General features: G+C 40.7%; 2 protein-coding genes and 1 non-coding gene across 9 annotated transcripts; 1 reads left to right on the forward strand and 2 right to left on the reverse strand.

The window, feature by feature from the left end:
- Positions 1–1973: 1973 nt before the first annotated feature.
- On the forward strand, positions 1974–13951 carry LOC115779586 (cell wall integrity and stress response component 4-like). The gene is made up of 5 exons (XM_030728336.1): positions 1974–2243; positions 5268–5405; positions 9307–9786; positions 10906–11063; positions 12165–13951. The coding sequence occupies exons 1-5, from the start codon at positions 2174–2176 to the stop codon at positions 12204–12206; spliced, it is 888 nt and encodes a 295-aa protein (XP_030584196.1). The 5' UTR covers positions 1974–2173; the 3' UTR covers positions 12207–13951.
- Positions 13952–14016: 65 nt separating this feature from the next.
- LOC115779438 (dynactin subunit 1) lies at positions 14017–25570 on the reverse strand. 7 transcript variants are annotated; one of them, XM_030728110.1, is made up of 12 exons: positions 25523–25570; positions 23583–23660; positions 23058–23100; positions 22702–22862; positions 22512–22593; positions 19814–19997; positions 19556–19629; positions 19343–19419; positions 19127–19227; positions 18953–19044; positions 18734–18868; positions 14017–16046 (listed from the first exon to the last, which is right to left on the reverse strand). In XM_030728110.1, exons 2-12 carry the CDS (start codon positions 23646–23648, stop codon positions 15874–15876), a joined length of 1188 nt encoding a protein of 395 aa, XP_030583970.1. In that variant the 5' UTR covers positions 23649–23660; positions 25523–25570; the 3' UTR covers positions 14017–15873. The 7 variants fall into 7 exon arrangements, with proteins under 7 accessions (XP_030583970.1, XP_030583972.1, XP_030583966.1 ...); XM_030728112.1 differs by having other exon boundaries at positions 23583–23655; positions 25523–25546; XM_030728106.1 differs by lacking the exon at positions 25523–25570 and adding an exon at positions 25365–25437.
- On the reverse strand, positions 21949–22067 carry LOC115779664 (5S ribosomal RNA). The gene has a single exon (XR_004019915.1). It is a non-coding gene; the product is annotated as a 5S ribosomal RNA (ribosomal RNA).
- Positions 25571–25623: the final 53 nt, after the last annotated feature.

Below are 25623 nucleotides of genomic sequence, written 5' to 3' on the forward strand. Positions count from 1 at the left end.
CTCGATATACTGAGTGAGGAATTATATTTATTTGTTTTACGTTATTTACGTTTATTACTTTATGTGCAATTAAAATACATTATATATAAAATACTCTCTTGTTTTTCTTTTGTCTTCTTTTTTGAAGAGGATGCCCTGTGAATTTGTTTTGGACAAAATAACTATCACTCGATAACATATATGACGTAGTCTGCAAACAGTAATAAAAAAAAACATCTAATTCAGCTGAAAAAAATTGCAGTTAAAACTGAATCAGGAACTGCAGGACATTAATGATTTAGACGTCTAATCTTATTTAAATCAGTGAATCAGGAGTAGAGTTGTGGACCTCCCGAATTCAGCCCTAAAAAAAATCCTTTTTAATATTCTTCTTTCCACCTCCAAAACAGGTTCATACCTTAATATAATTTTATATGTATATAAAGTGTGAGAAAGTTGGCTTCTAGTTTGGCAGTCTAACTAAAGCAGTCTCTTGCTGAGTTTGGCCGGTTATACAGTTTTTCTCAATTGCCAAGACACATTTCTTGAAACCACCCCTCCATGTCTCTAAACTGTTAACACAAAACTCACTTTTCAAACTACTTTCACAAAACCTCTGACTCTTCCTGCAAAACCAAACTATTGCCTCAAAACAGTTCAAACAGTGCTCAAAAGCAAACAGTGTTGTCAGATCAGACACCGAGTCAATCAAAATGAAAAACACCACTGAACAGTCATTACACACAACATAGAAAAAAAGAAAACACAACGATCAGATCATAAAGTCAAAATGCTTTTTCAAAACAAAACTCCTGTTTAGCAATTGTAGTACACACACACACACACACACACACACACACATATATATATATATATAGACATTAAAAGCTGTTCATCAGCCGAGCTGGATGTGTCCTGCCAAGGAGCTAAACAAATAGAAGGAAAAAGAGAAAAGACACACATGAGGACACATTTCTGGAGCTTGGGTGCATCTACTCTCTCTTCCTCCCTGATTGTTTCTGTCTATAGTGAAACCTCAGTGACCAGGGCTCCTTGTACTGGCTTATACTGGTTTCTTCACATCATTAGACACATGTATGATCAATTTTGAGTTGTTGTGTTTTAAGTTGCGACACCTGTGCTTTCACTGAGTTTCACTTTTGCTACCTGTGCTTACCATTATGCAACCCAAGTGCATCACAGTGCAAAATGTGTTTTAGTGAGTGAAAATATGTTTGCAAGTTGTGCCTAACTAGGTGAAAAGTGCTTAAGGTTCTGTCAAAAGGTGACCATTTCAATAAATGGGTTCAGGGCACTGAGCATTTGGTTTAATGTTTCGGCAATTGAGAAAAACTGGAAGACTTTTCAACTTAAGAGCAACAGCGCCCCCATGTGGATGAAAGAAGACCTCACGGGATGCCCTAAAAAATGATGGAAAAGGCCAGATATCATTATTATTCCACGTTAACATAAGTTTTTAAATTAAATTAAGATATTGTCCAGGTTAATCCTCAGTGTGTCAAAGACTCCACGCTTGTCCCGGTTTAAACGTGGATTTATTGAAGATTTAGAATGCATATGATCAGTCAAAGATTACGAAACCCTTCTATTATTGAAACTGGACTAATACATATACATATACAATATGCAATATTACTAATGCATTACAGACTTTTGAGGAAGTAATTACTTATTAACGCAGTATAAATGAGGAAGAATGAAACAGCAGGCAGAAGAAAAACAAGAAACTATGTTAGAGGTTCGTTGAAGTCATTGCTATGGTGCTTAAAATGTTGACGATTAATAACAATGTAACAGATCTTTAATAAATAATGCTGTCTGATTGCTGCTGGCTGATGTTTGCGTAGCCATTGCCCCACGCGCCGTGCGTCACAAACCCGCTGACTGTTTTGAAACAGGAACACGTGGCACTGGAGAGAGAGAGAGAGAGAGAGAGAGAGAGAACAACACCACTCCTCCCTCAGATTAGTCCCTCCAGCCACGCACACACTGTCAGAGCTGCTGTTTCACCGCAGGGGGTAGGACAGTACAGCGGCCTACGGATTTTAAACTAATCCGTGAAAGTCTGCCGTTCCGACTGTGGGCAAAACAGAGAGTGAAGTTCTGCGAGAAGAAGACGAGAGGAAACGACGGTTGTATAGTCATTTTGTTAGTGTGTCGCCCCAGGACAGAGATGATGGAGACCCAAACTCTGGATTGCCCTTTGTGCGATTCTAGTGATTCACTCGGGATCGCTACACCTGGTAGGAAGCAGTTTGTTTTTGTCTGTTCCAGAAATATAAACGTAGTGCCAGATTACGCACTCTCATCCACACCAAACTTACCTGCTGACTCCTGTGTGTGTTTTAGAGCAGATATTAGTCAGAGATTAGTTATCAGTCATGTCTGTCGGTTTTAAAATCACAAATGTCAAGTAGGTGGAAAATAAGAAATCATTGTTCTTTTTTTTTTTTTTTTTTTTTTTTTTTTACGCAATCGGAAGTGCGGTAGGTGTGTGGTGTGTGTGGTGTTTTTTTTTTTTTTGGTTTCTGTCAGTTGCTTTTAAACAACCAAGTCCAGCTCACACTAGAGTTATTTAAAATTTCCATTGTACAATTTAGCCTCTACTTTTGTTCAAACAAGCCACACTTTATCTTTCAAATCACTTCCTCCCTCTCCCCTTCTTCCTCTTTCTGCTTGCATCACATTAACTTACCTCTCACACATCCTGTATTTCATCGTAACCCATTGCGCCCCCCCCCCCCCCCCCCCCCCCCCCCCCTACCTGTTCCAACCATTTTCTTTCCTCCTCCTGCCTTCTCTTTTCTTTCTGCCATCAGCACCTCTCACATAAAAGGGAAATGAGACTGTTGACATTTGAAAGGATTTTATTGGGGTGAACTGTCCCTTCGGCTCCTCCAGCTGAAATTCAAATGAATGGAAAACAGCACGGCTCCACTGGAGAACATTTATTGGCTGTAAATTAGCAGGAAAGTACATTGTGATAAATGACACCTCTAATTATGTGCAGCAGCACACTGTCATTTTACTGGGTTCCTACTAATTGGCTCACCTCTGCAGTACAGTATGCAGACTTTATGAAGAGATTTTAAGCAGTCATGTGGTACAGGTTCAGTTTTTTACTGTTTGCGTTGGCTATAAGAAAGGGGATGGTGGCAGTTTATTAACATTAACCATAAAAAACCCCCCCTGGGTTTTCATAGCACAGATCCAAACCAATGTTGCACTCATATCGCCTCCTTTTGTAACTTATGAATCATATTTTTTCTCTTCTGGAACACATGAGCTTTAAATAAGAGTAACACAGGTCTAAAGTAACATAGTTTTTGATAGCTGCCATAATTATGCACACAGTATAAAAGATCTAGGTTTAATTTCTATGCTGTCATATTTACTCATGAAAAGAACGACAGATAGAGCATGTTTTTTTGTTTATTTTTGAACTCTTTCAGTTTCACTTAATGAGAAAATCATTTCAGTAGTATTGCCGCAAATATCACCGGAACCACTTGCTGAGAACAGAGGGTTTATGATGGGTCTCAGGCAGACTGTATCGTTGGTGGGTACTTCCAGCGCCGCTAAAGCAGTAGACATCTGCTCACAGAGAAACTTTCGGCTGTTTCTCTCGCTGGCAGGGTCAAACAAGTGAGCAAAAGCGATTTCCCCGGGTACCTGCTGCACTGGCCTGAAAAGATTGTGAGTAAGACCTTGTAATATCTGGAAGGAAGCATGTGCAATAGTGGAAACAGTGACTCTTTTCATGATTTTTACCCTGCACACACATGCACATACAAAAACAGACATTGCCTACTACACAGGCATTTGACCTAGGCAGCTCTCTAATGCAGCTAAAGTGAGGGAACAAGGCCAGTATTATACAGCTAAGCACCTCTGTCTATTTATGAGTGTGTCTGTTTTGGTATCATTTAGTTCACACAGTTCTCTCTTTCTCCGTGTCAGTCTGTGTTGCTCTCTCGCTGTGTTTGCTGATGAGCTGTGTGACTGATTATGGCAGTAATGAAAGGCATCAGGGCAGTGTGTTACGAAACGGTAATGACTTTACATTACATTAGTGGTCTGGTCTTCATCAAACGAGGGTAGAAACAGAAATGGACCCTTGTACAGTCGAGCTAAATATGTCAGGATTGAAGGGGAAGAGAGAGCGAGAAAGACTGAAGGTCTTCATCAGTTCACATGTTTTATATGGTTATATGTATCGTTTTCTGTGTATGTGCAGTAATGTCACTGTGCAATTTACTCAGTGGTTCCCAATTTATCCAACAACGAGGTGACAAGGATACAAGGTGAATCTGACATGACTGATAAGTCGTTTTAAAAAAGAATATTACTGTTATCTTTTTTAAAATTTTTAACACTGGAATGGCTTGTTATGTCCGGCCTCTAAAGATGTTTTATCAGTAATAAAAGGGAACATCACACATTGGTTAAACTAATCACAGCTCAACAGGTCACAAGTAGCTTCACCTTGATTCACTTTAAGGGGTCATGTGCAAAAATGGTTGTGTATTTATGGCTCCTGGTGCAGAAGAAACTCTGGACTTGCAAAACAATACAACATGAAACCTTTAGCCAAACACTAAAAATCGTATCTGATCCAGGGAAGCTGTTCACTCACCGATATTAGGATTTGAATGCTTTGCTAGAAAAAGTACTCAGGAATGACAGTTTTCCCCAGATACATGTTGTGCAAAAGTTTAGCCTCTTAGACTTATAGATTAGTAGTCATAGTGAGAATTCTAAAGTGCACCCTGCAGCAACCGGATGAACAAGGCGTCCTGCAGCAGATGTTACAACCCCCTCAGATCTCTGATATCAAGTCTGGGACCAAAAACATTATGAAAGTTTCATTTCACAGAAGAACCAGGTCACGTTCTCTGAGATGCTGAACAACCTACTTGCCAAAAAAAGCAAGAACTGGTAGAAACTTCAATGAATAGTAACAATGTAGTTTATTTCAAAAGATGTATTCATGACATTATTATTTATTATTGCTTGTTGCCTAAATTGTTTGCACAGCTGTAAGTGTACATGTTTCAGTTTTAATATTCATTGTCTGATTGTTTAAACACTGGCCTGTGTTGACACTGAGTTGTTCCGATGGTTTTGGAACGTGCGCGCTGCCTGTTGCTCCATATGTGCTTGGAATAATGAGCAAATAATCAGTGATTCTAAGGATATTAAAAAGTTGGCAAATTTGCTTCTGATCTTACCTCTTCAGATAACAACCATACTGCTTTCACTTTCAGTGCTGGACCCTGCGCCTGGTTCCACCAATCATTCACTGAGAATCCCCAAGACAGACCCAGGTTCCAATGCCACAGGCATTTTGAACAGTACAACTAGTGCGAACATCACCATCACACCCGAATTGAGGACAAATAATGGTAAGCATGCACCTCCAAATTCCCACCCTCGTGTTCACTTGGAAAACATGATGATAGGCTAAAGTGTTTAGAAGTAGCCTAATGGTGGAAACTTGCAAAGGAAGGTGCTAAGATGTGGTTATTGTTTCTGTCTGTGTGACGTTTGCCAGTACGGGAAGTTTTGTTACACTTCAGAAGAGTTTATAGGAAGCCCAACAGCAGGTGGCTCAGAGTTTAGGAGCTATATTTAACAATGTCCTTATCACTGTTTTCCACGTCCAGAAGTGGGCCACAGAGCTAGTGACAGAGTTTAAGTATTGACTGCGATAGCACAAACCCAACACAGGAAGGAACAGAGAGCTCAGTTCAGACTCTAAAGAAGCAGAGCACAGAACAGGAAAGAAGTCTAAATACAAAGAGGATGTTAAATAGTGAAGAAGAGTTGAACAAAGAAGCTGTGGCTTCCTTAACTATATAAGGTGCAATTTGATTGGGGAATAATGGCAAAATGTAGTTGGAGAAAAGCTGCTGTAGGTGAGAGGTGATTCAGATGGTGTTGACATCAGGAGAGAAGTGATTAAATGCTGTGTGACTTTTCACAAGGCGGTGAGAGGCAGAAGTGAAAGACACACACGAACAGCTCTTTTTCTTTCTCTACCTTTCTCACACACACACGTACACACACACACCTGGTTGAACATGAGGCTTATAGTCAGTGTATTTACTGGCTAGGTACCTTTTTTTAAATACATAATTAATTTTTGTGAAAAATTGCAACTATTATAATTTAGAAGAGTCAGTATCTCTGCAGGATTTAGGCAGGCAGATACCTATGGTTATACATATTTGCCCAGGCTCAGACATGTTTAACCTTTAAGGCTTTTTGCCTTTACCCCAATACACTGGAGGTAAGTGAATTTTCACATTTAGTGCTTGCCAAATGTAGCATTCTCATACATGTAATTATATGCTGCCACTGGGATTCACAATTCATAATTGGTGTGAATATCTTAGCTAAGCTGACAACACACAGCTGTATATGTCCGTAAGGCCAAATGATCAAAATATTCTATCCAGTCAAACTGACTGTATGTCAGCCGCTAATTCAATTCAATTCAATTTATATAGCGTCAAATCACAACATCAGTTGTATCAAGGTGCTTCATTTAGTAAGGTAAAGCTCCTGCAATAATACAGAGAAAACTCCAACAATCAGACGACCCCACTATGAGCAAGCACTTGGTGACAGTGGGAAGGAAAACCTTGCTTGTAACAGGAAGAAACCTCCTCTCTGGCAGAACCAGGCTCAGGGACGAGCAGCTATCTGCTGTGACTGGTTGGGGTGAGGTGAGGTGAGGACACAGGAGACAGGACAAAAGACAAACTGTGGAAGAGAGCCAGAGATTAATAATAACCAATGATTAAATGCTGAGTGGCGAATAAACACAGAGTGAAAAGAGGTGAGTGAAGAAACCGCCAGCAGCCTAGGCCTATTGCAGTGTAACTAAGGGAGAGTTAAGGGTCACCTGATCCAGCCCTAACTGTGAGCTTGATCAAAAAAGGAGAAATTTAGGCTTAATCTTAAAAATAGAGAGGGTGTTTGTCTCCTGAATCCAAAATGGGAGCTGGTTCCACAGAAGAGGGACCTGAAAGCAGATTCTACTTTTAAATACCTCAGGAACTGCAAGTAAGCCAGCAGTCTGAGAGGGAAGTGCTCTGTTGGGGTGATACGGTACTATGAGGTCTTTAAGGTAAAGTGGAGCCTGATTATTCAAGACCTTGTATGTCAGAAGAAGGATTTTAAATTCTATTCTGGATTTAACATCAAGCCAATGAAGAGAAGCCAATGGGAGAAATCTGCTCTCTCTTTCTAGTCCCTGTCAGTACTCTAGCTGCAGCATTTTGGATCAGCTGAAGGCTTTTCAGGGAGCTTTTAGGACAGTCTGGTAATAATGAATTGCAATAGACCAGCCTTGAAGTAACAAATGCATAAACTAGTTTTTCAGTATCACCCTGAGACATGATGTCTATGTAGGTTCTCAGTCAGTGTGAAAAAGGGCGACTGGACTCTTTTTGTTTCTTGAAGACGTTTCAAATTCAGCAAGTTCTTTAAAACGACCCATTCTTTAACAAGTATTCGTAAAGGTAGACTGCATTGACTGCCTGATTTATACACCTGTGTCAGTGGGACTGAAAACACCTGCTCAATACTTTTTTCCATAGTGTGACACTACATGATCTTACAAGTAGCTTAATTTCCCATTTCCAAGGTCACTGCAAAAACATTTGGGATGCCAGTTTGAATTACAGCCCAGAAATATGAGATCATAAGGTAGATAATATGAGGCACGTGCTGACGCAGCGGATGGGGGGAAAGGACAATGGCAGAGTGGGGGCGGGAGACAGACAGAGAGACAGAGAGACAGACAGAGATACAGAGAGAGACAGAGAGAGAGAGAGAGAGAGAGAGAGAGTAGAGAGAGAGATAATATAGATATATAGAGGAGATATATATAGAAGATATAGAGATATATATATATATAGATATATATAGAGATATATATATATATATATAGTATATATGTAGTATATATATATATATATATAATATATATATATATATATATATATATATATATATACATATATATATATATATACATTAAAGTATCAAAAATATTTTGACGGGGAAGCGGTTCTTCCGGTACCGGACGGTCACCAGTGCTAATAGCTGCGCTCGCTAGTAGTATGTCCGGGAGCTGAAGTAGAGAAAAAAATAACAGCTGATTCTCAGCACAGCGAGCACAACACACGAACAAGGCAGAGAAAAATGTAAAAGATCATCAGAGTTAGTACATTTTATCCTGTCCAAAATTGCACCCCAAAGTTCAATCGCTGAAGGTTTCAGAAGACATCCTCTGGAAAATCATGAATAACAATAGAAATAAAAAAATTCTTGGCAGTCTATCTAAAGGGTGTTGAATTATTCGAGTCATGTCAGAGCAGCTAAAAATCAATTTAAACATCTGTTTGTTTGTTTGTTTTTTTAAATAATGGCATTCCTGGTCATCTAAAAATAGATTTTTTTTTTTTTGGAAAGAACTCAGTAAAAAAAAAAAAAGGATTATTTTTTAAAAATATAATTTTACTGTGATGTAGAAAATCCAATTTAACTGCAATGTTTCGCTTGCATTCAAGTAATATTCAATCTTGTTAAGATATTAGATTTACTTCTTTCACAGAAGTAGATGTAATTTCCCAGCGTTTTCAGGAAAAACATATTTGTAGCCATTTTATTCTCCATTATGGATTATGGTAACAGGATTTATCTGCATATCTCTGTCTCCACCCTTAAGCCCTTGGATGATGTTTGTCAAATATGCATTTTATAGTAACAAATTGGGTAATCTTATATTCTCTTACATTATCTATCTTACATTATAGCTATATGTTATTGTTTACTTTAAGGCTCTTTTTGGGAAGCTGTCATTTTACATTATTTCTATGCTAGAGTTTGTTTTTTGACAGACTGATTCCATCCTGTGGCCATCACTGCAACTGAGCTTGTGAAAATTGCTCATAGTTTCTATGTTTGGACCACCTGTAACTCTTAACTGTTTACCATTAAAATTAACTTCCTATGTTAATTAGTAGTAATAGTTATTGTTTATGTCAGTTCATGTAATTTTAAATACTCAACATAATTGGAAATGGCTAGACTTCAAAGTTTTTTTAATTTAAAAATAAATAAAGTAAGCCAAATTAATTTAGGTGTACTGGGAAAAAGTTAAAAATTGAACATTTTAAAACATGTGGAAATGAAACCATACTGTCTGCATGGCTTGATATCACAGTATAAGGTGTTTTTACCTGGTAATATTACATAATTTTGACTATGACATGCTCTCTCTTTCTCTCTCAGTTTCCACAGTAATCACCAATGCCAGTGATGCCACTTCAACAGAATCTGAAAACATCACACATTCGACACTTTCACCTTCTCAGAGCCACCCCACCACACCTGTTCCCACTCATAACGGCACCACACACATGAATCAGACTCCTTCTTTTCTCAGCACATCAGTCACCCCAACCCCTTTGTCAAATCACAGTTTATCACAGCATCAGAATAGTTCAGACAAGCCCTTGCAAGCCACAGCACTCCCTGCTAGTTCTGCCCCAACATCTGAGCCACTGAAGGCTGTATCTGCCACTGTTACCCCCACCACCACCACCACCACCACCAAGTCCAACGCATCCAGTACCAGATCCTCTCAAAACCCCACCACTTCCCAGCTGACAAGAAATACTTCACAGTCCAACAGACAGTCCACGGCCACCCAGCTGACCAGCCAGGCCAATGCCCACACCAACAACTCACTGCCACTGAACGGGAAGGACAGTAAGTGCAAGATACCATCTCTGTATATGAATTTGTTCTTGACTATTCACTCCCAGGATATCAACAGAGCCAGAAGTGAATTGGCTTAACAACAAAGGCGACGCTGTTCTTTGTTTCCAGCACAAGCCGGTTCTTGGCTGTACACACAGAGACACAAACACACACACCACGCACCCCCCGTTTACATCTTCTACAAGCACTGTCACCACCAAGCACTCCACAATCATGGGTTTGTTTGAGAAAGGGACAGAGGCAGTCATGGGACTCCGGCCTCAAGATTTCTGTTTTTCTTCTTTTGTCTGTCTCTCTGCTCCTCTATTTACTAAGTGATTTATATACGAACAGTTTCTCCTTCTTTTTTTCTATATCCACACAGTCCACACAGGGTTTAGAAAACATTCATTTTAACATGTTGAAAGTACTTTTTACCAGACTATAGGAGCAAAGGAAGTGATAACTGATAAACCTTCCTCAGTTGTCCAGGCTGCTTGACTAGTTTAAGTGTAAAATTTTCTCTGCTTGTCTCACACTGTGTGGTTTTATTAGGTGCTTGGCACCTTGCCTCAGTCCATAAGCCAGCGGAACAGGGAGCATTCACGGCTCTGTGGTTGTTGTTACTTTTGACCAAAGGATATAAAAAACCAAAAAAAAACAGCTACATTTACAAAACAGTCTTCCTTAGCAACATTGATATAGAGAAATGCACTGCCAACAACACAGATGCAAAATCCTCCTGCACAGAAATATACAGTAGAGAGAAACAACATAGAAACGTCAGGATACTCTTTGGAATTTTTGAAAAAATCTTAAATTACTACCTTAATAATAAAATGACTTGCTGATTTTGCTTGTTCACCTAAAGCATTATCCTGGCATGTTTAACGTCCTGTTTGACACTTCTGTCCTGAGTTTCATGATGAATGCCCAACAGGCTCATGGAGCATCTATATTTAGTTCCAGTCACAACTTTAAATGACTGCTTAAGAAGCTGTATATTTATAATGTCTAGTCAAAGTGAAATCCCTCCTAAACACTGCAACGCCAGCATGTTTACTCAGCATAGAGTGTGTTAATAGAAAAATGGCCCCTGCTGATGTGTCTCTGGTGTTTCTGGTCTAGCGACGATGGACCGAGGCTCTCTTGCATTAGACCCCCTCCTGGCTGGTCTGGTGTCAGCTTTCATCATTGCTGCTGTCATCATCACTTTGCTCCTCTTCCTCAAACTGCGCCGAAGAGGCAACAGGCCGGAGTTCCACAGGCTGCAGGAACTACCTATGGTGAGCGCACCCATCATAACCAGACAGCACTCTGCGTGTCGGATGTTGTTAAGCACAGATGTGATATCTACTCTTAATTTTTTACTTGGCTTGACTGGAGATTCACTTCTGCTGTTCCAATCCTTTTCACTTCCTAATATTTAACTCGTTAAAACTCACAAGGTTTCCTCAAGCTTCTGCTACAGGCCTAGGGTTATATTTCTAGGGCTTTATTTCTGAGGACAGAGACCACCCATGCTGTGCCTGAATTCTGCTTTAGCCACTTTGCCGATTACAGCCCCTAATGCTCCTATTACTACTGGGACCATTTTGGACTTCACCTTCCACAGGGCTTTTCCATTTGTGCCCTTGGCCCCTGCTGTTTCTCAGTCTTCTTGTGCTCCTTCTTTCTGACGTTACTGTCAGCTGCAGTTGCCACAGCTGCCCTCTTTTGTTCATTGTCAACCACCACTATGTCTGACTGGTTAGCCAGCAGCAGCCTGTCTGTCTAAACTCTAGCAAAGTCCCACAGGACCTTTGGGGGTGTGCCCCATTGTAACCTAGGGACTTCTAGCTCATTCTGGCAACAGATCGTCCTGTGCATTATCCCAGAGACTTTCTGTGTAAGCTGCAATAGCATGCATCTTCCACCATACTTCTGGATTCTGTCTCAGGGGCTTCTTTGCAAAGTCTTCACCTTTTGTTATGTGTGGTACTTACAGCCTGTTCTTGAGCTGCCATGATCTAAGTCTGTGTGCAGTCCTTTAGCCATTGGTTGCATTTCTTCATATCAGACACCTCCTCTCCACCCCCCCAAGGGCTTTGGTCTCCTTCTTCTGCCCCCCAAGATCCCCCAGTTTAGCAGTTTATCTGGGGGGAGCATCTTCCTGATGGATTCGTGGATGCGTCATGTTTTATCCTGGATAGTGGCTCCCACAGTCCTAATTGTATATAATATTTAATATGCACATAAAAGAGTGGTATTAATTTTCTTATCTAAGTCATGACAAGAGAGTTTACAATTTGTTGCTCTATTATAAAGTGGTACCTAGAATCCAGTTGTATTGTGTAAAGAAAGGGCACAAGTGCCAGTATGACTGGATGACAATCTTTTTCTTGTAGGATGACATGGAAGACACACCCTTGTCCATGTACAGCTACTGATGAAGGCACAATAGGATGTTTGGTGTCCAAGTACCCTCGTCCAATAGAGAATCAGGTCGGTGTGGTTCTGCACCAAGCAGAAGGAACCCTGGGTAGGTTTCAGCACGTTTCTGGATTGCTTTAAGTTACCCAGATTACTGGCAAAAGGATCTGATTGAAACTGCAGTGGACAATGAAGACAACATCCATCATGTTCCCTTTTGGAATTTTTTTGTCTGTAATTACAAATTTTTCAGAATTTTCATTCATTTGTTCATTACTGTAAACTTCACATTGTTTGGCCTGTCTGAGGTTGTTGGGGTTGTGTAATATATTTGGATTTCTGTAGAGTTGAAAAGAGTCGTCATAAAGCAGAACATCATCAGATATGATAGTTCACAACTATACAAAGGCTGAGCTCCTCCCACTCGGGGCACTGGTTTCATTTATTTTTCAGCAGTTAAAAGTCTGGCAGAAATAAATGCCGGCAGGCGAGACAATAGAAATAAACAAAATAAACCACCTGATTATAGTGTTAACGAGGTTGCACTTTACTTTTTAAGGAGCGGAGATTAAAAAAAAAGTGTAGGAAAATATTTTTGTGTATTAAAAAAACTTTTGCGTGCATAGGCAGCACAGCTGGGTGAACGTTTGTAGGTGCGTGTGCATGTGTGCAAGTATGATGTTTTGGAAGCATGGTAGATTTTATTTAAAGTTTTTTTTTTGCTGTGTTGTACTATACGTCTTGCTGCCTTTTTGCTTGATTTTGATATGTGCAGTGTTTTCTTTGTTTTAAGTCCAGGAGAGAGTGCCTTACACAGTCCAGGGACAGCTTTTAATGCATACCGCATATATATATTCCACAGAAACTAATTTCCAGGTTTACCAGTCATCCCCTCTTCTCATTTAAACACACACTCAGGGCCAGGTAGCTGCTCTGACTTGCCTGTGTTTGAAGATTAGCCTCGAGCATGCTCTCTATAAGGCGCTCTTTCATACAATGACAGTTGCAGACTGATGTGCGCTAGTGGACTTTCCACACAATTTTTGCATTGTCCTGTGTTTTGTAAATACTACTGATTTGCATCAAGCAAAAAAAAAAAACCAAAAAAAAAAACCCATCCTGGTTCCTGCTTTAGCGTTCAGCAGACACATATGAAACAAAATTCATGGTGTAAACTGAAAATACTTTTGAGTTATCAAGTTCACAAATTTTCCATTGAAAAATGGGTCATTGCTGTACATTTTCTCTGCAAATCTGCAGGAAGATATGGGTGGAAATGTGACATACAGGACAACTGAATCACCCACAATGGCACAAAACACATGTAACTACTCTTCATTTAGGACAAAAAAAAACAAACAAAAAACTTGTCTACTGATACAAGGTAATTACTGACTTAAATCATGCTTAAGAGTCTGAGCTACAGCTGTGTTTGCGGTTAAGCATTTGTGCCACAGATAAAAGGAAAATGGAAGAAAAACTGAGTGTCAGATTCTCTGCTCTTTGGCATAAATTTTACACTTCTAACACACACATCAATCCTCCAAAAAGTAACTCCCTGATTTGGGGTTCGTGTGAGAGTAATGGTTACTGTTTAACCATTAAAAAAAAAAAAAAAACTCTAATTCAGTCATAATTTCTAAGTCCTGTATTGTCCATTTCTTATGTGCTAAACGAATGCCAAGTGCTTTTTCTGAGGCTTTGCTGGCAGATGTGAATTATGTACTGTTGGCAATTTATGATTAAAGGTATTTTGAAACCATCCTCTGATTTCCATTTTTGACCTCTGTTCTGCACCAAAGAAATCGCGAAGGAAAAACAAATCTCTTTGTTTTTTGAACAGACTTTTATTTTTTGGAGACAAAACACAAAACATTTATTTTACAGATCTTCAATAAATGAATCACTGCTCTGCTTAACTGCACAATACTTGGCAAATCTCATAAAATGGCAGTAAAAGGGTCTGATTCATCAGCCGTTATGTGGCCACAATAACAAATAGATGAGTCTTTATTAAATGTCTTACACAACAAAATTAACAGCTATACAATATGTTCTGCTCGGTTTTCTAGAAGGTATTGTATTGCTCACTACAGGCCAGTGGGGCAATCTTGTTACTCAGATGGATGGTGTGTATGTGGTCAATAGTATTGAAGCCTGAATGCATACAACCCACTGAACACATAACCTGCCTGCAGTGCTGCACAGTGGTCTGGGATCCTCGATGGGGGGTGTCTGGAAGTTGAAATATCTAACAGCTTGACACCTAACCTGGCACAGTGTGATTCATGTCAGACACTGTCACATAAAGACACCTTCAACTCTTTTGCTGAGTTGTGAGTATTTGGAGATCTTAGAGGAGATGGACAGGCGCTGGCGCCTTGATAATGGTAATGGCTTTTGATTTCTATTTACCTCCACTTATGCTGCATTACCAGGAACCAATATCCCATCCCTCATCAGATTCCTTCTGGACTGAAGAGTGCATTTATGACGGGATGAAAAACCCATTAAATATCTATTACAGTTGCACACTTAAGACTGTAAAGTAACTTTTGATGCAGAGTCATGACATGATCACCAGAACCCAAGAGTGAGTGTGGTTCTTTAGAAGTGATATATTACTGCCCATGAAGTGATCCAAATGCTAATTTTAAAAATTACCAACTCAATGCATTTTGAGCATATCAGGCTTGAAAACCAGCAGTGTGCTCTTCAAAGCCAAGTGATCAGTTATGTGTGATCGTGGATCCCACTGCTGCTGTGGGCAAAGATGAAAGTCCTGCCCAAACCTTAACAAACATCAAAGTTTCACCTAACCCCAAAAATCTGTAATCATAACAAACCTAAACATAACTATTTTTAATTTTGTCATGCCTAAAAACAAACCTTGTGGTTTCACGGACCAGTCACAGCAGTTCTATCCTTAACTCTAGTAGGACCCATAATTTTCTTCCAGTAGTGCGCATCGTGCGGGCAGAGGGTGTGGCAACAATTAAAACTTTTTATTCTCTTAGTGCCTTACACTGAGGAATAATGCACCTTACAAATGTGCTTCTATACTTGCACAAAGCTCCACAATAGTGAAAGAAAAAGGGGTTTATATTGAAGGTCTTACAAAGAACTATTTAAACAGCTGCCTATCACCTCAACTTGTTCCCAGCATCCAATCAGTCTGTGCATGTGGAGACAGAAGATTTTCAGTCCTAAACTGTACCTGATTACACTAAATAGACTGAGAGGGAAAAAAAAAATGCTTTGATGCGTTAAACAAACACACATGAATGAGAGTGGGTGTTTCAAACAGGACCAGTTTCAAGTCAGTTAAAATACATTTAAAATAGCTTCACACTGTGGGATCTGTCCTGAGTCCAACACTTCTGGTTCTTTCACAAATAACGGTTTCAAAACTGCATTCAAATATTTTCCTAAATAACCAAAAGTTTCCCATAAAAATAATCGTATCCAAACAGCAATAGGTAGAATCATTTAATTACTTGTTGCTTTCCTGTATGCACAGTCAATACTTATTTTTTTGATTTACAAAGTTTTATATTTTATGCTCTTCATTTAATTTCTCATCGAGCTCCACAATGACAAAGCAACAATGCAGTCTGCTGTCTTTTTCTTGGTGAACGCTTCCTCAGTCTTCACCTTTACCAAGAAACTCACCATACACAAAGGTCAAAGCTCATCAAGACTTAAGTCAGATCCTAAATCTGGGTTCACATCATCTTCAAGATCATCATCACCATCATTCTCATCATTGTCATCACCCTCCACATCAGATCCAGGACCAGCAAAGTCACTCCGTCTGGACTGAATACTCAGACGTGCTCGGGGCTTCTGATGAAGAGCTGGCAGACATTAGGAGCAGAGAGGAGCAGTTAATTTTGTGTATGCAGGTACCTCATTGCTGCACTACCATCTGGGATTAGGTTGGAAGAGATTCAAATGTTTTCCCTTAACAACTATGTACTGGCATGAGTGCACGTGCACGTGTGTGTGTGGATACAATCGTCAAATTATTCTGGCTTCATGGTTCCAAATCACTCCGGGAAACATTTCGAGCAGTGATGGTAATCTCTTCCGGGAACATCAACCCGCTGTTACAGTAAGTCTCAGGGGCGAGCGGTGCATGAGCTCACACAGGCACACAGAGTACTAAATTTCTCCAAGAAACGACCGGCTTTGGAGAGACTGTTGGAGAGGAAATGAGAGCTTTAGTGTTTTTTTTCTGCGGACGGAAGAACACAGTAGGGCTACAAACCTGCTGACAGTGACGCTACAGTCACTATCACCAGTAGGTTATATACTCACATATATTTTATATCTAATTTTGAGTTTTTTATTTATTATTTCTATTTAAAACTACTCTGTGTATTCTTTTTTTTTTGTATAACAACACTTCACTGGTGACGGTCACAAGAAGATCAATAATGAAAGATGAAGTTACATCGAGGCTATGGTTAGCTTAGCATAAAGACTGGAAATAAGGTCACCTGAAGCTTGGCTCCTTGCCTTAAACATTAACATGGTGTAATTTTTATGTTTAATCCATACAAAATCATCATGTAAAAATGACTAGTTGTAGTTTTACAATACAGATAAATTAGATTGTAAAATAATAATAAACTATAAATCAAGCTTAGCAGCACTCATGACTAACAAATCCTTTAATAGCTGAAGAGCAAGCATGTGTGTATTCCAGGACGGACACTGGAGTGGTATCAACGTCTTCTTTTAACTCTAGTGAAGAAACTTCTGAGCAGATTTTATTTCCCGAAATATCGGTCTATTCCATTAAAGTCCTTTTCAGTACAAACCCAATTCCGAAAAGTTTGGGACGCTGAGTAAAATGTCAGGTCAGCAACACAACTGGGTATTAAAAAAAAAAGAGCATCTCTGGGAGGCATTGGCTCAACAATCTGCAAAAAAATTGCATCTACAAATTGTGGAACAATTTCAGAATAATGTTCCTCAACATAAACTTGAGAAGACTTTGAATATCTGATCTACAGTACGTAATAACATCAAAAGACTCAGAGATTCTGAAGAAATCTCTGTGCGCAGTTACAAGTTAAAAAAATCTATATTGTAAACTTCAGGACCTCGGGCGGCTCTGCATAAAGAACAGGAAATCGCTGCATGGGCTCAGGAACACTTTCAGAAATCACTGTCTGTGAACACAGTTTGCCGTGCCGTCCACAAATGCAGGTCAAAGCTCTATCATACAAAGAAGAAGACATATGTGAACATGATCCAGAAACATCACCATCTTTTCTGGGCCAAAGCTCATTTAAAATGGACAGACTATAGAGGACAGGGACCATGTGGCTTGTTATCAGTTAAAAAGTCTGCATCTCTGATAGTATGGGGGTGCAATAGTGCCTATGGAATTAGCAATTTGCACATTTGGAAGGGTGCATACAGGTTTTAGAGCAACACACTCCTGTCTTCCTCAGGGAAGGCCTTGCATATTTCAACAAGACAATGCAAAACTGCGTACTGCATCTATTACAACAGCAAGCTATGTAGTAGAAGAGTCTGAGTGCTTAGCAGGCCTGCTTGCAGTCCAGACCTTTCATCAGCTGGAAACAACTGGCATATCATGAAAAGAAAAATATAACAAAGAAGAGCCAGAAGTGTTGATCAGTTAGAGTCTTATATCAGACAAGAACGAGACATCATTCCTCTCCAAAAAGTTGATATTTTTTCTGTGTTCTACTGTTAATAACGCCGGGCGATCGCTGCTGAAGTGCCCGTTTCTTGCCCTCAATAGCGGCGAACAGCTGATTGAGACGTGGCGTATCAGCTCGGAGTCGGTTGATCAAAGGAACGTTGATCAGCTGGCGTATTACCGTAACTCCGCAACCGTTTGTCCTATCGAAAAAATGCAAACGGTTCCTGAAAGCCCAGAAATTGCGCATCACAGCCATATAGGGGCATTACGGTATTTGTTGCCGGAAGTCCGCGAACGGCGGCACTTTTGAAGTATGTCGTGTCACAGTGGACACATTCGGTGTCAAAGGGTGTATGCAGTTCAGACTTGTATTGAAAGTTATACCTAAACTAGGTTCAAACCAGTAAGACTGCCACTCTGACTTTCACAGATTACATGATTTAGACATAAAGCCAGTGCATTTAGATGCTCTCAGATCAGTGGAAAGGAGTGAATGTTTGAAAGTGGCTTATTTCACTGTAAGCAAAACTGGCAAAGACTGTAATGTACTCTCCGCACTGAGTCAGACCTGCTGGGATGAATCAGACCGAAGGTTGAGCCAGATGCATTGGGGAGTGATGGGAGGGGGAACTACTAGTCCCATCTTGCTAAAACCACCATCAGATTGTGCCCATCTGCTTCCCTGCGTAACGTTTTCGATTTGAGCAGGTTTGATTGTCAGAACATGTCTATGTTGCAATACATCTAGGTGAACAAGAAGACTTGCGAAAATAATGCAATGCAAACACGTGGTATTGCTGTGCCTGCAGGTGCACTAGGCTACTGTCCTTGGCTACTGTCCAAAACCATATAAAGTCCTACCAGGGTCATCCAGCCACGAGAGATCATCTGAGCTGACCTCGGCCAGGCTCGGGGTCGGGCTAAGGTCTTCTGAGTCAGAGTCTTCAACTTTAACCTCTCTGTTATGACTGTGGGAGAATGGGAGTGGTGAGGCCCCTAAATGAAATGGAAAAAGAAAAAACCCACAGTTTATCATGCTGTGCATCTGCATTTGACAGAAACAGAAAAGAAGACACCTACTTGATGTGTGTGCTGAAGGCAGAGGTGGTGTTGGTTCACATCCTCGGAGAACAAGACTCCTGACCTCATCCTTCAGTTCTGACACAGTTGATCTGGTATAAGTGATTTATAGCAACATATGTAACACAAGACAAGAAAAAAACCTGGACACACACAGACTGGTCACACATATACCTGATCTGGCGGACTTCTTGCTGTGTGTGAGAATACTGTAAGACCGTCTTTGTCAGTTCAGTGTTGTGAATTCTGTAGCTGTCTGTCAGCTCCTCTACAGTCTGAATAAAATCACATAGAGAAAGGTTAAGGATCTGAAAGAATAAAAACCACAAACCCACAAGCAAACACAGCCTGTGAGTTGCAGTGTGTGTGTGTGTGTGTGTGTGTGTATACCTTGCAGCTGCGTTCGTATAGTCTCCTGGTCTCCCTGGCCTGTGCCTGCTGGAGGAACATGTCCTCCTCCTGCCTCCCTGTCAAAAGGAAAAGAAAGAGCAGCTGTTGCAAGCAAGACGGTGCTTGCTTTTCCTTTATTGACTAATAATGGAAAAGGACATGTGCAGTCCCACTGAATCAATGCCAGGGTGTGTGTTTGTGTGTGTGACTGACTCAGGCGTATTTTCAGTTGGTCCAACTCTCTCCGCAGGTGTTCCAGCTCCTCTCGGCGGAGCTTTGAGCTGAAACTGAGGAGAAAGAGAAAGAGAAAGTAAATAACACTCACACAACTCTTCAAAAGTCAACTCTTTTTGAATTCTGTGTGAGGTGTAAACACTTTAATGTCAATTTAGAGCTGGACCCATCATCATCATCAGATCACTCTGATGATGACCCCCCCCTCCCATTCCCCCAGCTCCACCCCGAATGCACCTCTCCTCCAGGTTGCCTAGCGACGTGGCTCGGGTGATGTGTCCCCGCAGACTGTTCAGCTCACGTCCAACTTCCCTTTTCCACTGCTCCATCCTTCTGTCTGCTCCTGGGCTCTGTCCTCTCCTCGATTCCTCCCTTTGTCTATCCCTCTCTCTCAACTCCTCACGCAGCCTATGAACCTCCTCTGGAAAAGGAGACAGATTTCTATGAGCAGCTAATATTATCTGCTCTACAGCTCCTTACAGCCTTGTGGACAAACCAGAATAATTTATTAATATCTTTAATTATGAATGAATCCTTTCTGGCTACACTTTGCATTTTTTCCAGACTGTTGAGAGAAAGGATGGATAGTGAGTAGAGAGGATACAGGAGGGCCAGCTCTGGCTATATATATGAACTTAGGACAATGGTGAGGCAGTTTTTTTTATATACTATAGACACTTAAGTAAAAGTTAGATTTATTGCTTTCCAAGTAATATAAAAATGAGGCACAATTCAGTCCACAGTAGACCAAGAAAGAAAGTATAACAAATAAAGTTTGCTTGGACTCATCTCTTTCAAGAGGTGCTTTAAGTACTGATGGGTCACAAAATTGAGACCATATTTTCCTGTAAATCCACTTGCTTCCTGCAGCTGCAAGTTAAGCTAAGTGAACCTGTGAACAGCGGAAGTGGATTCAACTGTATTTCATGTAAACTAAAAGAGAGAGAGAGAGAGAGAGAGAGAGAGAGAGAGAGAGGGGTGGGGGGGTGGGGGGGGGGGGGGGGGGGATAGATAGATAAAAACACACACACACACAGTGGGGAAAATAAGTATTTAATAGACTGCCGACTACTGATTTTGCAAGTTTCCCCGCCTACAAAGTATGGAGAGGTCTGTAATTTTTATCGTTGGTACACGTCAACTGTGAGAGACAGAACTGTAAAAAAAAATCCAGAAAATCACATTGTATGATTTTTACGTAATCAATTTGCATTTTATTGCATGAAATAAGTATTTGATCACCTACCAACCAGCAAGAATTCTGGCTCTCACTGACCTGTTATTTTTTTCTTTAAGAAGTCCTACTATTCTGTACTAACTGCCTGTATTAACTGCACTTGTTTGAACTCGTTACCTGTATAAAAGACACCTGTCCACACAATCAATAACACTCCAACCTCTCCACCATGCCCAACACCAAAGAGCTGTCTAAGGACACCAGGGATAAAATTGTAGACTTGCACAAGGCTGGGATGGACAACAGGACAGTAGGCAAGCAACTTGGTGAGAAGGCAACAACTGTTGGCGAGATTATTAGAAAATGGAAGAAACACAAGATGACTGCCAATCTTCCTCAGTCTGGGGCTCCATGCAAGATCTCTCCTCGTGGGGTAAGGATGATTCTGAGAAAGGTCAAGAATCAGCCCAGAACTACATGGGCGGACCTGGTTAATGACCTGAAGAGAGCTGGGACCACAGTCTCAAAGATGACCGTTAGTAACACACTATGCCGTCATGGATTAAAGTCCTGCAGGGCACGCAAGGTCCCCCTGCTCATGCCAGCAAATGTCCAGGCCCGTTTGAAGTTTGCCAATGACCATCTGGATGATACAGAATAGGCATGAGAGAAGGTCATGTGGTCAGATAAGACCAAAAGCTTTTTGGTATCTACTCCACTCGTTGTGTTTGGAGGAAGAAGAAGGATGAGTACAACCCCAAAGAACACCGTCCCAACCATGAAGCATGGGGGTGGACATACTTTGGTGGTGCTTTTCTGCAAAGGGGACAGGACAACTGCACCGTATTGATAGGAGTCATGTATCGTGAGATACAACAACAACCTCCTTCTTACTGAGGTAAATGGACTAGTTCTTATATAGCGCTTTTCTACTCTGAGCACTCAAAGCGCTTATACAACACGTTTACATTTACCCCATTCACACCCATTCATACAAGCACTTCCGTGATTAACTAAGCTAAGTGCTTTTATTATCTAACATTCACACACATTCACACTCCAACGCTTGCGTCGGAGAGCAACTTGGGGTTGAGTATCTTGCCCAAGGATACATTGCCATGCAGCCAGGAATCGAACTGCTGACGTTCCCATCAGTAGTTGACCCGCTCTACCTCCTGAGCTACAGCCACCCCAAAGCTTACAGCACCTGGTATTCCCAGGCGGTCTCCCATACAAGTACTAACTAGGCCCAACCCTGAGTAGCTTCTGAGATCAGACGAGATCAGGTAGGTTCAGGGTGGTATGGCTGTAAGCCATAAGAGCATTGAAGATGGGTTGAGACTGGGTCTTCCAGTATGACAATGACCGAAAACATACAGCCAGGGAAACTAAGGAGTGGCTCCGTAAGAAGCATTTCAAGGTCCTCGAGTGGCCTAGCCAGTCTCCAAACCTGAACTCAACAGAAAATCTTTGGAGGGAGCTGAAACTCAATGTTGCCCAGCGACAACCCCGAAACCTGAAAGATCTGGAGAAGATCTGTTTGGAAGAGTGGGCCAAAATCCACATGCATGCAGTTTTACCAACTTGGCTCTGGGTGCCTCATCTGTGGCCTGACACCTTAGTTTAGATGTGACCACACTAAACACTGTTAAATCTGATAGCAGTTCATTTCTTTTAGTTGGCAAAATGGAGTCATGTGTTTATGAGAGGGTAATGTGATGCAGTATAAAGTGAGTTCACAGCGCAACAAATGGTTACCTTGAAGCATCTGGATGTGACATTGCTGAGAGTGCTTCTCTCTTTCCAAGTCATGGAGCTTCTGGGTGAGGGAATCAATCGCCTTTGAAAGATTTTGGGAAGAGAAATTGTATCACTGCTGAAATCAAACAACATATTAAACATCATAAATATACTGCTAATTGGTTCTCATTGTTAAACAAACACACACCTGACTCTGCATCTGGAGCTGTGACTGGACAGAAGCTATGTCCGCCCACTGGACACCAGGACTGAGAGCTGGGGAAGTCTGTCGGAGAAGGGGGGCTCGAGGAGGAAGAGCAGGAGGATCTGAATCTGAATCACAAGCCCTCTCACGCACTGGAAACAGATCTGAAAAGGAAGAGTGGAGGTTAGCTCACAGATGGCTCAAGCCACATCAAATGGTTCAAACCTCTGTTGCTCCTACACAATTCTGTTAATTCAGGAAGACAGCAAGTCGATTTGACATAAACAACGGCAGGGTAATTTCCACTTTTAGTCATACTGAGAAATTCCTCAGTAATTAAAATTGCTCTATCTACCCACCTTCTCCAGTTTCGAAGAATTTCACCGTTGGGGTCAGCCTCTCCTGTAAAGGATAGGAAATTTTCAAATTCAAAGGGTACTTCCAATATCTCACTACCTCTGCACTGTCTTAATTTGAATCACTGTTAAACTTTAAGAGAGCATTGCTGCCATCTACGGATTGCTATGAGAACTGACCACAAGCCTTGAGTGTATGCCAGTGCTTCTCAAACAATGAGGTGCAGACAAGCATGTGAAAAATATAAAGTAAAACTAAGCTGAATTAATTAGATTTTTCTTTCCACAAACAAGAGTTTACTGATGCTAACGATATGCACCTTTATTTAAATATATTTAAACATGGATCCTTTTTTATTGTCAGTGATTGATAAACATTGTAGGGCATGAACTTTTTTTTTGCCTTCACAAAACTACTGCTCAGGCAGATATAAAACAAACCTGCTTTAATATGAGTCAGCGCTCACAAATAGATACCATTTCCTTCACAACTAACAAATTAGAGGAAGGGTATTTAAATGTACTCACCCTCATCTTTGCAACACTGCCATCTGCTACAGACAGGATCGAGCTAAGCTGATTGTCCCAGTTCATGTCTCAGCTGAACTAGAAAGAGAATACATTAAGGGAAGTTGTCAAATACAACAGTATTCATTATCATTGCTTAACTGATTCTTGATCCATGCGGGAGTATAATGCGAGACAACGCTGTTTTCCCTAACAAAGATGTTAGGTCAAAAACCACTACAGAACAATGATACAACCTTAGACACGTTTTATGGCTGGTAGGTGAGGTAAGAGCTTACACTTTGAGGGAGATTAAATTACAGCAGCCCCGTGCATTTGCACGTTTTTAGTTACAGCGATCAGCTACCACACAGGAATACGTAGCCTGTGGTGTCACAGTATGGCAGCGTATTAGCACATTTCCAGATTTAAAAAGAAGCGGGGATTTTCTTGGCTCAAAACACACATTTACACACACAACCACAACTGGTCTGCATGTAGTTAAAGCAAAGAGTCTTAGCTCTTAGCTGAAGTCTAGGCATTTTCCTGACAGTTTTGGTCACTTTATGAACACAAAAATATTTAAGCTTGAGGGGTTCTCAGTAGAGCTGCTACTTCTCCACATTAAAAGGAGCCAGTTGAGGTGGATCGGGTATTTGACTAGGATCCCTCCTGGGTTCTTCCTAAGTGACCAGGAGGAGGTCCCAGGACAAGCTGAAGAGATTATATCTCTCAGCTGGACTGGGAACACCTCGGTGTCCCCCCAGGCTTCTCTGCTTAGACTGCTCCCCCTAGGACCCAGACCCGGAAAAGTGACAGAAGATAAATGGATGGATGGACAAATTATTTTATTAATAGTATTAAAATGAATTACTATTCTAGTTTCCCTATATTAGAATCATAAGTTTATAGGAAAAAATGGATACTCTCACAGTAAAGAAGTAGATATGAGAATAATTTCATTTATGAAGAAACACTAAAATGCATTGCTTTTGTGCAAAGGAAACACAAGCTTGACCCATTGGATCATCCTCTCTCCACCAGAGGCCACAGATGATCAGGAAATGCCACAAAGTCCATATGAGAAAATAAAATGATGAATCCTGGATAAAATTACAAGCTCTGTAATTTTATCCAGGATTACAAGCATTTCCCCATTGCTAAATTGCAAAGTATAACTGTAGGTATTACACAAAGGTTAATCAATGTGATGCCATGTGGTTCCCTAATATTTTATTCTCTTCTTTTAAAATATACACCTTTATTCAAAGTGCTTCAAGGCATCCTTCTTATCATGTCTTTTGGAAATTAAGATTTTTGTCTCGGTCTATTATCTCCCTTCTCGGTATACAGGTTTTATTTTACCTAGAATGGTCCTAATTTGTAGGTTGTCTGATAAAGTCATGGGCCTACTAAACTGATCTGCAGGTCCGCCAGGAACTCAGAAGATCTCTGTCCGGCTGCCAGGAGCAGAAGCTTGAAAGAGAAGCTCTGGGCAGAGTAGACATTTGCTGAGATAAACAGCAAAATGCACAGCAGACAAACATGATGAAGCACATCAACCGTTAAAAACAATTTTAAAACAGTTGATGCCGCTAATGTCTAACGTTAGCAGTGGATTACGATATTTTTCCTCCCGTCGTGCTTAAGGTGTTTTATTTGTGTCGGCAGAAAAAAATATTTTCGCCTCTAAAACACTCCATAACGTTTGATTTCTTAACCCTACTGCTGTCTCTGAAGACTTAATAGGAATAAAAAAAACCACCTTTCTTTTGCTGCTAACTGGCTAATCGAGCTACTCACAGAAAACCTTGCGACTCCACTTTTAAATCCAGGAGCCCATAACAATAACGTGATTACGTATGACATGAACGCATCGGTCTTCTGGGTATTGTAGTCTAAAGGCATGTGTAATTGATTTTAGCCGCAAAACTACAGAAACAGCCTTGAAGTATACTCACGCAGTAAAATATACAGTACTAAAAAGTTATTCTAGTCATGCACCAGAGACAAGGTTCTTTATTTCTGACATTGACTAGACAAAGAACACCAAATCCCACAA

This window comes from Archocentrus centrarchus, chromosome 4 (assembly GCF_007364275.1).
Source record: "Archocentrus centrarchus isolate MPI-CPG fArcCen1 chromosome 4, fArcCen1, whole genome shotgun sequence".
Classification (NCBI taxonomy): domain Eukaryota; kingdom Metazoa; phylum Chordata; class Actinopteri; order Cichliformes; family Cichlidae; genus Archocentrus; species Archocentrus centrarchus.

Bases quoted from the DNA above. Each gene is read 5' to 3' on its own strand.
- LOC115779438 (XM_030728110.1), bottom strand. From the start codon at position 23,648: ATGAACTGGGACAATCAGCTTAGCTCGATCCTGTCTGTAGCAGATGGC. The intron at 19,630-19,813 runs GTGCATTCGGGG...CTTTCTCCTCAG, and splicing joins CTAGGCAACCTGGAGGAGAG to TTTCAGCTCAAAGCTCCGCC. The intron at 16,047-18,733 runs GTAGGACTTTAT...AATGTCTGCCAG, and splicing joins CTCGTGGCTGGATGACCCTG to CTCTTCATCAGAAGCCCCGA.
- LOC115779586 (XM_030728336.1), top strand. From the start codon at position 2,174: ATGATGGAGACCCAAACTCTGGATTGCCCTTTGTGCGATTCTAGTGAT. The intron at 2,244-5,267 runs GTAGGAAGCAGT...TTTCACTTTCAG, and splicing joins ACTCGGGATCGCTACACCTG to TGCTGGACCCTGCGCCTGGT. The intron at 9,787-10,905 runs GTAAGTGCAAGA...TTTCTGGTCTAG, and splicing joins GCCACTGAACGGGAAGGACA to CGACGATGGACCGAGGCTCT.